This window comes from Coffea eugenioides, chromosome 7 (genome assembly GCF_003713205.1).
Source record: "Coffea eugenioides isolate CCC68of chromosome 7, Ceug_1.0, whole genome shotgun sequence".
Classification (NCBI taxonomy): Eukaryota; Viridiplantae; Streptophyta; class Magnoliopsida; order Gentianales; family Rubiaceae; genus Coffea; species Coffea eugenioides.
Window position 1 is genome coordinate 32798172 of NC_040041.1, and position 16470 is coordinate 32814641.

The following is a 16470-nucleotide window of genomic DNA, read 5'->3' on the forward strand; positions in this document are numbered from 1 at the left end:
TGTATATATAGTGTAGGCATGGTCTCCTTTGAATTTTGAGACGGTTGAATTTTTGTTTTCTTTTATTGGACAAATTTATGTTTAAACTGATTGGAGATGTACTTAAGAGTGGATATTCAGTTGTCCAATAGTAATGTTATCTCTAAAATTAATGTGAGTGAGTGAGTCTTGGCTCAGGCGGTCCGCTAACTTCTAGGGTATGCCCTGGGAAAAGGTGGGTCGTCATATATAATGCATACTTTTTCTGACATATGATTTTTTATTAAAATTAAAATTTACCCTTGATAATCAATAAACAGGTAAGTGGTTTGTGAAAAACCCAAAAGAAACTCGTATGTCAAATTGAAAATCGTACATTTTTTGAGATTATTTAATGGTTGGTGAGGACCATCGAATTAGTATGCATCACTAAACGAAAGGCTTCTCTACATTAGCCACTAACATGTACACTAGGGTTTATTAGAAATATAAATTAATATAATTTAAGAATTTATTCACCAATTATGATGAAGTTAGACAATAAAGGAAGCACAAATGACTGAAAAATGATAAGAAGAAATAATCTTGTTACTTCTTGTGCAGCATCTAATTCTTGGATATTTATTCTGTGAAATCAACAATGAAAGAGATTTAGAGTTCAGATGAGGTTGTGGAGTGGTATAAACTAGTGTGGGATGCAAGTAGAGTTATTAATCGAACTGGCTAGCTCACGAGCCGAGCTCGACTCGGCTCGTTTTTATCAGTAAACAAGTCGAGTTTGAGTTCTATATGTACTTGTTTATGAAGCTCGGCTCGATAGGCTCGAAATATAAGGGCATTAGTGTCATTTCATTGTTGTCCTAATTTTTCTTCTCTTCTCTTCCCTTTTCCATAGCCCGCTAAGCTCGTAAAGTCCGATTCGATTTTCAAACTCGAGTTCGACCTTGAAACCGAGTTTGACGAGTCAATCTCGAACAGCTTTTGAAGTTTGAAGTACTAATCGAGCGAGCTCGATAAATGTTCGAGTCGAGTTTGAATAGCAGGTGCTCGAACTGGACTCAGCTTGATTAATAGCATTAGGTGCAGGTGCAGTTCCTAAATTTGCTAGTATATTATTGTTATCAATTAATCATAAACTGATGACTAAGGACAGACTCGAGAAGTGGGGTCTCCATCACATTGATCCAGTAGTGTCTTTTGAAATCAAGAAAATAAATAACACCCTGCTAGTGAACGAACTCATATTCAGAAGAACACGGAAAAGACACCCAATGTGCAATGGATGTGGGGAGGAAATAGAGACTATTGAGCATACCCTGTTCCACTACAATGCAACTAAACAGGCAAGGAAAATATCTCCCATCCAGTGGGATGGAATAGAGGACAAGAGTGATTGTTTTTGAAAAGAATGGTGGACTTCAGCAATTCAGGCGAAAAATAGAAAGGAGGGATAGGATCACCCAGCGCTCACAGTCAATATACTGTGGCAAATATGGAAAGCTAGGAATGAAAGAGACTTCAATAAAAAAGAAGAGAATTGGCTGAAAACCATTCACGAAGCAAGCAGTGAGTGGCTAGAATATGATGACACACAAAAGAAAGGAAAAAACTAGAGTACAGAAGAAATAGAAGTAGCAAGGCAGGAGAATGCGCAGTCAAAAGCAGCAAATACCTACTTAATGGTGAGAGTGGCAGTGGCACAAAAAACACACACACACCAATTGGGTGTAGAAATTGCAGTGTCTGATGATGGAAACCAGTCACTAGAGGAATGGGCTTTGGTTGAAAGAAACTCGAGCAATAAACTGCAGGATGAATCTGAAGTAGTTGGACTAGCACTGATCAAGGTTTTGGAGAAGAGGTGGACAAGGATAAAGATTACTGTCAAAGGAAAGCAACTGTTCTCCCTAATCCAGAGAGGTGCTGCCAAAGACATAAAGGTCTTGCTAAATTGTTTCACATGTACTCCTTTTATCTAGATCCTTTTATCTAGATAGTACGGTACAAACCCTAGTCATTATGCTTTAAGAATATTTTGTGACGAGGACAGGATCATTCCTATCTCCTAGTGCGGAAAAGCACTTGGTGTAAAAAGATGGGCTTTTTCCATATATTGTAAAGTTAGAGTTGATCAATAAAAACTATTAACATTTCAAGAAAAAAGTATATAAATAAAAGACTAATGAGTGTTTTTGAATAGTATATTAAAAAAATACCATAGCATTTTTTTATGCGATGTATGTGAAATAAAAAAATGGTTGGAAAATGTGTTGATGATGAAAACAAATAAATTTTGGGAAATAAAGGACTATCCAGATAAACCATGTTTGCTCAAGAAAATAAAGAAGAAATAATCTATAGAACACAAGTATAAAATTGATTAGGAAGTAATCATCTAGCTTAGTAAGAATTGGGGTTGTTGTCAGTTTACCCCCTTACATTTGATGTTACTATAAATTCCTCCTTTAGCATTACTTTGTAGTCACTTTATTCCCAAAACCAACCGTCAAACTTAAGGGAGTTTATTAATTTAAGTGAAAATACATGTTTATACCTTTAAGATTTCTATCACTTTAACCTTATAAACTATAGCATTATTATTAGTTTACACTAAAGTTATTCTTTTACACCCTTTACCCTACGGTTAAACCAACTTAGCATATTCAAAAATTTTAAACGAAACTACCCTCCTCTGCTGTATAATAAAAAATTAAAAAATTTAGAGTAGTTCTTCTCCTTTGTAATACCAAGAATAAAAAAGTCAAAGTATTATTATCTTTTTTCTTGTCACTCTTATTAATATTAAAAAAAAAGAAAGATAAGGGGGAGAGAGAGAGAGAGAGAGAGAGAGAGAGAGAGAGAGAGAGAGAGAGAGGGCACTCAATTCTTTGAGAAAAGCAAAGAATTCAATAGTTTCATTATTTTAAAATCACTATTTACTTTTTCATTTACCACTCAATTTCATTTCTAATCCTAACAATCCTAAAGTAATATGATACTATGAAATTTTTCCTTATATTTTTTTTATTTGCAAAATTGAATTTGCTTTCTTCTCCTTTCCCATCTCTTTTTTTTCCTTTAGTATTAATAAGTGCAAAGAAAGAATGTTGAAAAAAACCCTTTTATTTTTATGTTTTTAATACTCTTAGAGTGAAAAAAAAGGGAGAATAACCATTCCAAGATTTTTATTTTTGTATTTCTATATGAGAGAAGAATAATTTTATTTAAAAATTTCCAACATGTTAAGTTGGGTTAACAGCAAGGTGGAATGCCTTGAAAATGCTGTTAAAGGGTAAATTGATATAATACTATAGTTTAAGGAGGTAAAATGATACTAATAATATAGTGGTGCTATAAAATGGATGGGTATTTCTATCTAAAACTTGTCAATAGGCTGAGTTGACTTAAAGTTGGGAGTAAAGTGACTAAAAGAAAATATTAAGGGGTAAACTGATAGTTATGTGACATCCCATAATTTGGATTTTAATTAAGTTACACTATATTATTGGTAAATTTGACTTTGTACTGGTTCATTACTAACTCAAGTGAGTTCTACCATTATTGACCATTTATATGTAGCTAGATTTTTAGAGCCTTCCCTTTTTTTTCTTCATGCTCAATATGAGCCCTTACGATCAATTTGTTCAATTGATAAGGGTTCAAGATAACATTTCTTTCATTTTATTGGGCCTAAATACATAGTTTGAAACTTTGAGAGCCATATTTTAATTTACGCCAAACTAAAAGTTGATGTTCAAAGTTCTCTAGGAGTCATTTAACAATTTTTTACTTTACATGTATCTTCAAGCTGAGAAAGCCAGCATGTTTTTCCTCCAAATGACATCTCTTGCTGTTTCTCCACTTCGCTCCCCTGCATTTCTTTCAAAAAAATTTTCTGGACCTTTTACGAAATTAGGAAGGAGAGGCAACAGCGGTGCCTTGAAAGTGTACAGCCAATTCTCCGTTCTTGAAAGTGTGGAAATTTTACAATGTTTGGAATGGTTATTGAATTACATAAAGTTGCACAAATAAACGATTGTCATTTGTTATACCTGAAATTTGATTGAAATAACAAAACCGTGGGTTTTCATTGAATATTGAAGTGTTTTTGCGGGAATTAAACGTAGAAGAACACCTAGTATAGGTTTTATGTATCTTCAGTGGGGTGTTAATTTAAATTATAAACTCTGTTTTATGTACATCTGTACATAAGGACTTTGGAATCACCGACGGATTAATTCATTATGATGCTCAGGTCACCCAGTCGGTCTTAGAAATGCAAAGTTAAAAGTGGAAAATGTGGTTGCAAAACACAATGAGTGTGTTTGCATGGGAGAATACGGATAAACTTTTGAAAAAAAATACCTTAGTACATTTTTTGATATGATGTATGTCAAATAAAAAAGTGATTTCAAAATGTGTGATGATGTCAAGAAGTCAATGTATAAATAATGTGTAAATAATGAGCAATATAAACAAAAATATTTTTCTATCTAGTTTCTAACCATATTAAGCATTTAACCCTGGGACTTGAGTGTATCAACGTATGGTCATTGCAATTAGAACTACCAAACATGAAGCTTTACCCCTGAATCTTTAATGAGTTTACTAGAATGCTGACATTCTTGTTTTGACTTATCAATAACAAATATTAGTACTTTGATCTTTTATTTTCTAATTTCTTTTCTTCATTCTCAATGCATAACTTATTGAAGTGAAAACTATGTGGATTATTGCCAATACTGAAGTTGGTAGCATAATGTGTTGCTCATTCGATTGTCTTAATTCACTTTTAAACTTATCTATAAATGCTATTGGAGTCCGAGTTTACTTTACTACATGGGCCAATATTGCTCGAGATATTCATCTTATTGAACTTGTGATCATATTATATTACTATTGAAATGTTGACAATAATTGACATGTATCTAAAATTATTTGTGCATGCTTGTAAATTCGGTTGTATATTTGATCACATTGGGGAGAACAGGGCTCTACTATGTGTGGATTGGACATATCGATCTATAACAGGGTTGATTGTGTGACGACCCCACCTTCTCCTAGGGCGCACTCCAGTGTTTGGTGACCACCTACCTGGCTTTCACCATGACTCGCTCATGAACCTCAAGAGCAATACAATAATTTCAATAATAATAACACCTCAAAAGTTCCATACACATGTACATTAACTTTAATTGTCCATACAAGCTCAAAATATAACAAAAGATTTAAACTTACAAACCAAAACCTTAGATAAAGCTAAGAAGGGTTCACTAGGACACTCAACAAAACTTAGACAAAACTCTGCCTTCTTTCACTCCCAATCCCGAGCTCTTGACCCTTATAAGGAAAACAAACTCATGGGATGAGTTTTTACCCAATAAGGTTCTAAGAAAACATGCAACCGAAGTAACAAGATGACCAATCACATGTACATGTATCACAATCTCAAAGCGAAGAAAAGAAATGTCAACAAGATAAGTCATTAGCATTGCAAGTGAACAATTAGCACTTTCAAGTATAAGGATACAATTTTGCTCACGCAAACCAATTCAGTGGCAGCTCGTCTTGGATTCGTTGACACTCTGTCAACCCTGGGAATACAATAACAATATCCTGTAGATCACCACTTTACTCCAGTCTCCATCCACCAATCATTCCCCTACCGGGCCTGCACACCAAATATAACAGTAGGGATAATATTCGAGTATACCGAATCCACTGGAATAAACAATAAACGCTACTCATAGTTTGTCAATCACCTCAACCAAACCCTTACTGGCTCGATTCAACCAACTAGCCAATGGATTTTGGGATCTCAAGCACTCAGTATAGTCGATAGGATAACATATCCAAGCGACTTTCAAGTCATGCACATGAACATCATTTCACTTGCAAACAATGCATAGCACTTTAGTCAAGTTAGCGCAAGTTCGATAAAGTATACACTAGTATTTCAATAGCATTCAATCAATCAACTATCTCATGTCAACTATTTATCAATCTCATCGAGAGAACATTTCAATGAAGCAGCAAGTTCTACCATGCAATTGGAACACTCACCAATTTATCAAGATCTATCAATTTCAAGCAAAAGTTCTACCTCCTGGCCACTCTCGAATCTTGCAATCATACATAGTATAGCAAGAGTCTATCAACCTTCCATTTAGACACCACACATATACAAAGTTTTCTTGTTCAAATCAAGAGGAAAATCATGTTATCATAGCTCAATGCCTCAAGCTTGGAGCAAAACTATGTTGATTATAGGCAACAATTTTGAAGATAACATAGCACAAATCATTTTCCTCCTCTTAAACTTCTTTGTTTTGGTTCAAAACCAACATGCATGTGAAGATCAAATTATTAGCAAGTATCTTGAGCAAAAATACGTCAAAACTATCCTAAACTTACAACTCAAGCTATCCCTCTCTGTCTTGGCCAACCAAAGAAGAATTTCCAACAGCTTGTCCCCAAGTTTCTCTATTTAAACCTCCAACTTTCAACCTTATTTCCATGGCAAATACACTATCAATCAAAGTTAACATGTCATGAGGTGTATGGTACATATTCTTGGCAAGAAATCCATCAAAATTTCATATATATAAACTCTAAACTAAGCTACATGTTTTATGCACCAAAGTTGGAAATTTACAACATCACTTGAAAAAAAAAATATGAAATTCTCCATAAAAGTCCTTCCTTTAACTTCTATAACATCGTACATCAAATAAACTCAAAGATAAGGGAAGAAAGATAGGTTTCCTAGCAAAGTTTACCTCTTTACCTCCAAAACCTAGTATGGAAAGCAAATCAAGAAATTTGCAAAGTTTCCTTCCTCCAAGAGCTTCTTTCTAAACTTGCCTCAAGGATCTATAGAGTATATTAGAGTTTCTCTCTTATTTTCTCAGTAATTAGACAAGAAATCAAGGGTTGAAATTGAGTTTTTTCTCCACCTTTTTCTCCCCTCAAAGTCGGCCAAGCCGAGAAGAAAAGAAGAACATTTGATGATGAAATGGAAGCTTAGTTTGGATAAGTATAAAGCTAGTCTTGGTCAAGGTTTCTTAGATGATTGACAGGTGGCAAAGGAAGAGGTAATATCTATCTAATTGTCTCTCATTTACCAAAATATTTAGTTTTCCTTCAATTAATTCTTAACACCCCGTGTTACATAATTCCTTTTGCACAAAACTCCTTCTTGTCCACCAAATTTATTGCACACATCTCACTAGTTGGTCACCCTAATATAATGCACTAAGAAACTCAATATGTACCAAATTGAATGAGGCAATAGGATAAAAATCATGACTCAACCATTAAATCAACCAAGAATTTAGGGCAATTAAATTAAAATAATAGATATGAAAATAACTTTCGGGTCCTCACAGATCGAAAACGGTCTTGCCACCATGATTTCGCTATCCACTTATTAGTCAGGATGTTCATCGAATTGTGGGTGAGTGACGTGTGTGGCCACTTGGAGTTTGGACATGCAAATGACAGAGGTTTGGAGTCAGAGATTGTTATACTTGTAGGAATTAGAACTGCATGTACAGTTAACTATTGTGCGGGATTAAGTGCTATCTCCCAAAAACGACCAAAGCCACATCTAAAGCCTGTAACATGGATATATACTCGAAATTAAACGTTGACCAGGGCTAAGAGCTGTGTCTGAAAAATGAAAATAGCAACGTTTGAAACCCGTATTAATACTTGCGTTCTTCTGTCATGTGTTAAATTCTTTGTTTGACTCTTTTATGCAACTGTGATGATTTGGTGAAATTAATTGTGCATCAATTCAATAAACATTGTTGAACTTTCTTACCTTGATATAAACTATTGAAAAGTGCCTATGCAAATAAATTTTAGAGATTCAATTGTCTTACAACCCAAATTTTCATTGGGCATAAGTTCATGTTGTTCGTTTCCAATTTGTTTTTCCTTAGGTGAGAGAGACCGAAAGTCGGAGCAGTGGATGGGAAGAAAGGGCGCAGAAGTATTTATAATTTAGAAGATTCTAATTTGATCTATTAGAAGTTTTGAATGGAGTGTTAAAGTGTAATGTGTAATTAATTGTTTTGTTTTGACTACCAATTAAGGGGGATAAAGTGAGAAAAATAAATTCATTAGGGATAAATTGTAAAATATACCAAATTTTAGAGGGACATTTTGTGATTAACGCTTGATTTAAAGGAAGGGAACTTTTAGCACGTTTTCAAATACAAAAGTTTCAAATGGTGGAAGGTTACTTGTGTAATGAATTGTGGCAATTTTCAAACCTTTTTTGTGATCACTCAATTACATTTTCATATAACCAACTAATACAACCACCGTTAACTTTCACTCCAATTGTCTAAATACATATTGTCTGCATAATTAAAATTATGACCACCAACTTAATTAAAATTTTATTAAAAAATATTAAAAGATTAATGTTTACGATATTTTTTTGTATGAAAATCAAAGTTTCACACTGAATTCTTCCACAAAAAAAATTGTTCCTAAATTGCACTAATTGAATGTGAATTGCCCACAGCCCAAGCCCTAGAAGCCCAGACATCATCGGACAGACTCTGCAACGGCATGTAAAGATTAAGGACTTAATTGTAAAGTGTGGAAATTGTTAGACTTTGAGGCAATTAGTGGAAAATAGCAACTGTCAGTTAGTTAGAAATTGGAGCTGATTCTGAACTTTATTCCTATACGAACATCCAATTTGTAACAGAATGGGCATAGGCAGTTGATGAATTATATAATTTCATTTCCTTTTCTCTCCAGATTCATCCACATAATTCTTGCTTTCAAGTCACCAATTCATAATCAAGAACGAAATCCTCCTACTAATTTCTCTCATATCTTCTCTCGTTCGTCGCCAGATCAACTCAACGCAGAGTAGAAAGCCAAAAGGAATCGAAGAGGAAAAAGAATGTTAGTAATCGAGGAAGCAGTTCTAGAGGCGGAATTACTCCGCCGAGGCGATTCGCGGCCGTTTGATGAACTCATCTCCGAATTCATGTCCAAAGTCCAGCCTTCTCACATCTTGGATTCCTGCGCCAGCATCGCTGTTCTTCTCACTGGGGCAAGTTTTTCTTTGTTCCTAATCTCTCTCTCAATTCGGTTTATTCTTTTTAGTTGTTTCCTTGTTCGATAAGAGCCGGTCAAATCTGGTAATTGGCCGTGTTATTGATTTGGTTTTCTGTAAGCAAAATTGAGAGTAGTGGTATAGTAAGCTTTGTAATTGGGAAAAAGGAATTCAGTTTTAATGATTTTAATGAAGAGTTAGTTCGATAGGATTTATTTAGAAAATTTTGCACTATTTTTTTATTAGCTCTTTGTATGCTCAAATATCTGGTGGATTGTGGATTGTGGATTGATAGACATTTGATTGCTAATTAGGATCTTATTCAGTAGGTAAATGGATGATTACATTTGCTCTCGCTTTCTTTGGGCAGATTGTTGGAGTACTGTTTGATCTTTTTCGCATGTCATTGTTTTCAGTTACGATTTATGTGAGGATGGATATTTTGTGAAATTAGGAGTTGACATTCTGATGAAAACTATTGTCTTGGAACGCATTCATGTGTACAGTCTAGAAGCTCATTGCTAATTTGCGTTTAATTCATGCAACATTGACAGTCAGGAGTCCGTTAGTGGAAGTTGTTGCCATCATGAAGGTAATCAAGTAATTGGTGATTGGATAAGCAGTTCAAATTTGGGGCAAATGAAGTTGGCTTTGAGAATAAATTCAGTGGGATATATAATATGTCTTCTAATTCTTTGTTTGCATACATATGCTATAGTCGATGGTACCTTTGTCTATCACTTCAAATATGGTTTTATAATTCAGCAATATATCTATTCTCTGTAAACGATATCTGCTATTGCATGGGTATCAGGGATTGGAAACAAAAATAGAAGAATAAAATATTTGGTCTCATGTTTGTAGGTATATATTTTTTCTTCTCTTTTTGCTTGTGAATAAAAACGAAAATAAGAATGTTTTTCTTCTTGCATTTTTTAATGTCTTAGTATGGGGAATTCAAATCATCAATGATTGCATGTTCTGTTATTGCAGAATAAAGTGCTTAGTCCAACAGAGCGTCTAGTTGGATTTGCAATTCTCCACCAGGCATATTCTTCCCAGCAGACTAGTTTCAACCCACTTATTTCTGTGCTTCTGGATGTAAGTATGCATATGTCTTCTTCTCATTATATTTGTTATTCTCAGGAATTTGTTTATGCTCTTTTAATGGTTAATTTTTAATAATCATGCACTATGTAAGATGGTTCAGCTGTGCAATGTGCACATTAAATGCCTTTTTTCCTTGTTTATTCAGTGATTGTAGAAAATCTGACTGTATTTTTAATTAACGTTTTTTATGGAGCGCTGAGAGTCATTGGACTGTCTGCTGTATGAAACATTGATAGTCCGGTGAATTTACATAATCACATGAACCTGGTGTGGAGGCCTATTCGTTACTGTGGGAAAGACTGCTTTTCAGAGCCTATTTTTGCTTCTAGAATAAGAAATTGTTGACAAATTAATAGTAACTAATCATCTCATATAGGCTATGTGATGTTCGCCTTTGTGAATTTCTGATGCTTAAAATAACTTTTGTCATGTCGGCTTGTGATATCTCATCTTGCATTATCACATATGGTTTATATACTAAGTTTAGTATAAAATGGATGTGTAGTTGCTGGACTAGTATCTGGTTCCCGTCTCCCACATACACTGAAAGAAAAGCAAATAGAAAGAGACAATAAATTGGAAATTTGCCTTAAGGGAGATGTTTATATTTTCTGATATGAATTTTTTGTTATCCATCTAATGCTCCAGAACTTTGACTCTTGCAATAAATTTATAGTAACTAATCATCTCATATAGGCTATGTGATGTTCGCCTTTGTGAATTTCTGATGCTTAAAATAACTTTTGTCATGTCAGCTTGTGATATCTCATCTTGCATTATCACATATGGTTTATATACTAAGTTTAGTATAAAATGGATGTGTAGTTGCTGGACTAGTATCTGGTTCCCGTCTCCCACATACACTGAAAGAAAAGCAAATAGAAAGAGACAATAAATTGGAAATTTGCCTTAAGGGAGATGTTTATATTTTCTGATATGAATTTTTTGTTATCCATCTAATGCTCCAGAACTTTGACTCTTGCAATAAATTTACTGTCTGCTATGGAATGTTACTGGTGATGGTTGACTTTCATATTTCCTCCTGCTATTGTGGGTTTGTAGGCAGCATCCAATGAAGAAGCTGAAATATTTGAAAGAGGTTTTATTCTTCAATTGTTAGGCTCCACCAGCTCTACAAATACGGCAGAGGTATTGCTTAAGGATCCAATTTGCATGTCTAGCTTTATGGGCTTGAGAAGCTCTAATGATTCTGTCCTTGTCAGCTACTAATCATTATTGCTCAAGTTGATATAGGAAGGCATGTGCTAGTGGCTTTTCTGGCTTCTAATGCTTCTAATGCTAGGTTATTTTGGAAATTTTGGACTATAAATCGTCTGTTTCAGCCACATTTAGTGTGTATTTTTCATTTAAATCTTCGGTGTTGGCGAAAGTATATTTTAGGAAAATTCTGCCTAAAACTTGTGGCATATTTGTCTTTGTTGCACAGTCAGAAGCCTAAGGTATTGCTTAAGCAGGTAGACCAGAAGCAGTTGAGGTACATTAAAAAAAAAAAAAAGAACAGATTACTAGCTGGTTTTTACAGGTGGACTTTTTAGATGAGGTGGTTATTGAATTCTTGCAATCCTGGATCTTGTGTCCTGCAAAATTTGCACGATTTTGCGGGAAAAGAGTTGGTTGCACAGAATATTCTCAATAACTACTCATTGACTGCCCGTTTTCTCTAAAAGCTTTTCTTGTTAAACGAACTTTCACAAGAAAGTGATTTCCGTTTACGTTCCTTCATTTTAGTTTCCCATAACTTTGCTGCTAATCAAATAGAGCCTTGGGGAACTTTTTCGCACTGAGGATGATGATTTCAACAAACAAGTCGCACAGTGGATGTGTTTAGCATGGATGATGATTTAGAATTGTTCATGTCTTTGTAGGGAATAAATAAGTGATACTCTGAACGATAAACTATGAAGAAACTCAAGGTCACAATGAACTCTTGAAATTGTTACAGTAAACACTTAAATTCATTAAAGAGGGAATAACGTTTTATCATTTGTTGATGCTCTCTCTCTCTCTCTCTCTCTCTCTCTCTCTCTCTCTCTCGCTGTTACCCACAGAAGATAATATTGGGAAGGATTCCAATTGTATTTCACTCTTTTCTTGATTTAGCTTAGATTTTTTGTAATCTTTGGCATTGTCCACGCCAACTAACAGGCTCATGTGAGAAGAGACTAAAAGTCTCTAGCTACCCCAGTAGCGACAAATGGTTTATTTCCTGCACATACTTCAAGCGCATCATATCAATTTTGTGGACCTTCCTCCTACAAATGCTTTTGATTAAGCGATGCAAAGCAGAAAATTCCTCCTTTATTTTGAGAGAAACATCCCTTACAGTTTCTTTTTTTTTCCTGCTTTTTTATTGGACAAATATTTCATTCCTCTATTTGGATAATTGAAGATTTGTGCATTGACTGTGCAACTGGAGCTAATCCATCTATAGAAATATCATCATCCTCTAGTTATCCATGGAGTGTTTATTTTTTATTCTAGGCTCAAAATAATTTTTCTGTTGGCTTTTTTTTTATGCAGTTCCTGAAATTGTCTGCTGCAGACTACATAAGAAACTTTGATCCTTCATCACATGTGAGTCATGTATTTTATCATAACATCAGACTTTACATTTTCTCAACTAACATGTCCTAATATGAATTTGTCAGACTTTTCCTCCTAGAGAGCAGCTGCAGCAGCAGTATTGTAGTGAAGTTGGTCCAGAGTTGGTAGGTAGCTTGTTCAGGAATCGTGTGATGAATATCTTACCAGATCCTGATGTTCCACAAGGCTGTGATATCAATTCGACAGAGTAGGTTGCCTTTCCAGTAATTTGAGTAGTCCATCTCTTGTGTGGTCCAAAAAGTATAGGGACATACAGCATGTGCAGTTGCATGCTTGTTTGCTTGTTGCTTCCCAAACAATCAGATTTGTTTTAGTCTCATAGCCTTGTACTCAAATGTCAGGTTTGACCTGCAAGCTGGAGTCACACCCAAGATTGGATCTGGGGCTAGAGACGGGACTGTAAGCGGATTGCTGCAAAATTTATCATTGCAAGGATTAGGTCCTCAATGGGTCAGACCACATCCACCGAGGCTTCCGTTGCTGGAGCGAGAAGTAAGCATACCAGCATTAAGTTCATTACGCAGAAAAAGTAATCAAGATAACTCTTTTTCACTAAAATCTAATTGTTTGTGCAGCTGGTGTGGTTAAATCCGGATAATACTCATGAGCTGATGTGGGATGGTGGGATGTGTACAGGTTCAACTGTTGAGCATTTGATTGCTAAAAGTTTGGAGGGGCCTCTTGAACCTGCTGAAGAAGAGGTGTTTATACTGTTATATCAATTTATGTGGTGTTTAAAATTGAAACCTGTTATATGCTGTCAAAAGTGACTGCTAAAACTTCATATCCTCACTGTTATCCAGCAAGTCTTATTGGGGTTGGGAGATGAGCCAGGAAGAAAGCTGCCAGAAGAAATTCTGCCAGTATGTTATTTTATGGGCCTATCAATGTCTTCTATGTGGTATTTTTCTCTATCTAAAAGCTTTTGTATTTGGTCATCAGGTACTGGTGAAAAATAATCCTAACCTCGCTGCTGAAGTTCTCATTAAGCTTCGAGATTCTACTAAAATTTTGAAGTATGTTCATAGTTCGTTTGAACTTTTAGAAAATTAATTTTAGAAGAATGGTAATGACAAATTTGTTTTGGAATGCAGGTATTTTAGTTTCCTTTTTTCTATGGATATGGACTTTAACTTGATAGAAGTGGTTAACAAGCTTAATAAAGCTGTTGAACTTCAACCCGATTTAGCAAAGATGTGGATAGTTCTTTGTTCAATTAACTGGGATACTCGATTACCTAAGGTACTTACACCATTTCCTCTACCCCTTATATGTGTATAATTAACTCTTTACATGCAGATCATGTTTCTCATATAACCTGTTGCAGGATGGTAATCCTCGAAAAGCATTTCACCTTCTCTTCAAGCTTGCAGAATTTCCTCGCATGAAAGAGTATGTTCGAAATGTAGGAAAATTATTTATTCTTTCATATGAAAATTAGACCCTTAAGTTGTGTTTGCTAATGTTACAAAATTGTCTAAATGTAGGAAATTGACCGGGCGTGTTAAGTTAGATTTGATCGATAGGCTTTTGGTACATTTTACACCCACACCTGAATTCATTCAGCATTTCATAAAATGCTGTATCCCATCTGAACCCATGGTGATCATTTGCTTATTTACGGTGCCTATTTTTTAAGCTCTCTTCCCTTCCTTTGAGAGTTCGTGAACTCGATAATGATTGAATTTGTCTTTTTCAGAATACGAGTCATCAAGCGAGTTTGGTACTGTACTTCTTGAAGGCACTGATCGCGAAAGACATCATCAAGGGTGAGTATACTTGTTTAAAGTTTTAACGTGTGAATCTTACCTATGCTATAGATGGGAGTTTGCAATTGAGATTCTAATTGCAATTGAGATTCTATCAATAGTTCTTCTGGTCTGTGTGATCTTCATTGGTATTCTTAGCAGGCAAATCTGTTTTTGGGTTTTGGATTTTCTTAATAGAGTTAGTTTTTTTTTTTTGACCGCCTATGGATGACAGAGGATTAATTATTATTCAATTGCCATTCTAACTTTTGCCGAACATGGGGAACTTGAATTTAACTGCTTGGACTCTCTGATCATTTTGACATTTGTGGGTTTGCATTCCTGATTGTTGAGATGGTTTGTAGAACATTTCTCTTTTCAAATAACAATGCTGGATTTATTCTTGGCTCTGGCTTTTCCATTTGTGGATTTTGTGAACTTAGATTAAGTTGCTTTAGAACCACTATTATCCATAACATGGAAAAGCATAAAGACCTTTGGGACTAGTTGAGTGACACAATTTTGGATTGATACACTGTGCTTAAAGCGTACGAATCAATCTACATGCTTCATGTTTAATTAATAATATGAATTATTTTGTAATTCTCATGTCTTTGAGCCAAGGACTTTCCAATATTGTATCTTATCATTCTGGAGGCTAGGATATGCTAGTAACTTTGAGGATAAGTGCATATGGTGGTCTTCATTTTGTCTTTCTTAATTTATTGCAATGGTGCCGAGCTTTTCCGTTTTGAATTTATTTGGTTATTTATTCAGTTGGAGGTAATATTTCCATTCCTTTTTTCTTCCCTTATTTTATTTAGATTAAGCTAACATGTCCCTGCTTAATGTATTCAGCTGGAGAGAGCAATTTCTTGTTTTGTTAATTTATGTCATTGTTTTTCAGGTTCTATTTATCCATGTTCAAGATAAGGATAACGTTGAAAACTTGTGAATCAGTGGTTCATTTATGGAGAATTTCATCTTTTTTTTTCCCTTCCCCTTCCCCTTCCCCTTCCCCTTGCCTTTCCCCTTCTCCTTCCCTTCCCTGTAAATACATCATTTATTTCTTCCCTTTCTGTCTTTATATTTTTCTGAGTTGGTGTCAGGAGGTAAGTTTTTCAATATCTTTAGGCAAGAAAAGAAGAGAATGAGATTCTACCCTGACTTGACTTGTTTAACTTGTAAATGCGTAATCTTTGGTGCTGGGGTGCATATGGCGAACTTCATTTTGTTTTTTTTTTTCTTAGTTTATTGCAAAGGTGCTTAGCTTTTCATTCTTAATTTATTCAATTGGAGGTAATAGTTCCATTAATTAATTATTTCCTCCCTTAATTTATTTAGATGAAGCTAACAACAGATGCCTCCTTAATTTATTCAGGTGGAGGGAGCTTCTTCCAAGCTTCTTTCATGAGGGTTGTAGCTGGGTTTATGTGGTCCAGAAAACCTGTAAATCGATGGTCCATTTATGGAGAATTTATCTTTTCCCTCTTCCCTTCCCCTTTTATGTCTAACCTCTCTGTCTTTTATCTTTATTCTGAATTGGTATCAGGAGGTAAGCTTGTTTCTCCCCCATCCTCAGCATTGTTTTGCTAAATTTGATGTTTTTTTTTTCCTATGGAACCAGGGCCTCATGTCAGGGACTTCTTGAAGTTAATTGGAAAAAGAAAAACCCTCTTATTGTTTGAAGCGGTAGAGTGGGCCAGAAGGTTCTGGCCGGACATGGACCTTTGACCAGAGTCATTGAAACTGTTGTTTTGTACTGGCATAGCATGTACTTTTTGGCCGTGTATACATTCATCAACATCCCTTCATGGAGTTTATCTAGCAGATGCCTACTGTGTAGGATAACATTTTCTTCTCTTTTCTTTTGGTCCTTTTAGGTTTTGGCAGTTTAATAAATTTAGGGTGAAGTGGTGGTTTCAA

At 35.0% G+C, this 16470-nt stretch overlaps 1 protein-coding gene across 1 annotated transcript; it reads left to right on the forward strand.

Annotated features, from left to right (window-relative positions):
* Positions 1-1658: 1658 nt before the first annotated feature.
* LOC113777245 lies at positions 1659-16195 on the forward strand. The gene is made up of 17 exons (XM_027322279.1): positions 1659-1941; positions 9616-9653; positions 10055-10162; positions 11234-11320; positions 12713-12766; positions 12841-12983; positions 13138-13288; positions 13372-13497; positions 13600-13659; positions 13739-13812; positions 13891-14038; positions 14124-14188; positions 14284-14398; positions 14496-14565; positions 15926-15993; positions 16097-16099; positions 16172-16195. Exons 1-17 carry the CDS (start codon positions 1659-1661, stop codon positions 16193-16195), a joined length of 1617 nt encoding a protein of 538 aa, XP_027178080.1.
* Positions 16196-16470: the final 275 nt, after the last annotated feature.

Excerpts from the sequence above, each read along its gene's own strand:
- LOC113777245 (XM_027322279.1), top strand. The coding sequence starts at position 1,659 with ATGGTGAGAGTGGCAGTGGCACAAAAAACACACACACACCAATTGGGT. Across the intron at positions 10,163-11,233 it reads TTATTTCTGTGCTTCTGGAT|GCAGCATCCAATGAAGAAGC; the intron begins GTAAGTATGCAT and ends GTGGGTTTGTAG. Across the intron at positions 13,813-13,890 it reads GATTCTACTAAAATTTTGAA|GTATTTTAGTTTCCTTTTTT; the intron begins GTATGTTCATAG and ends TTTGGAATGCAG.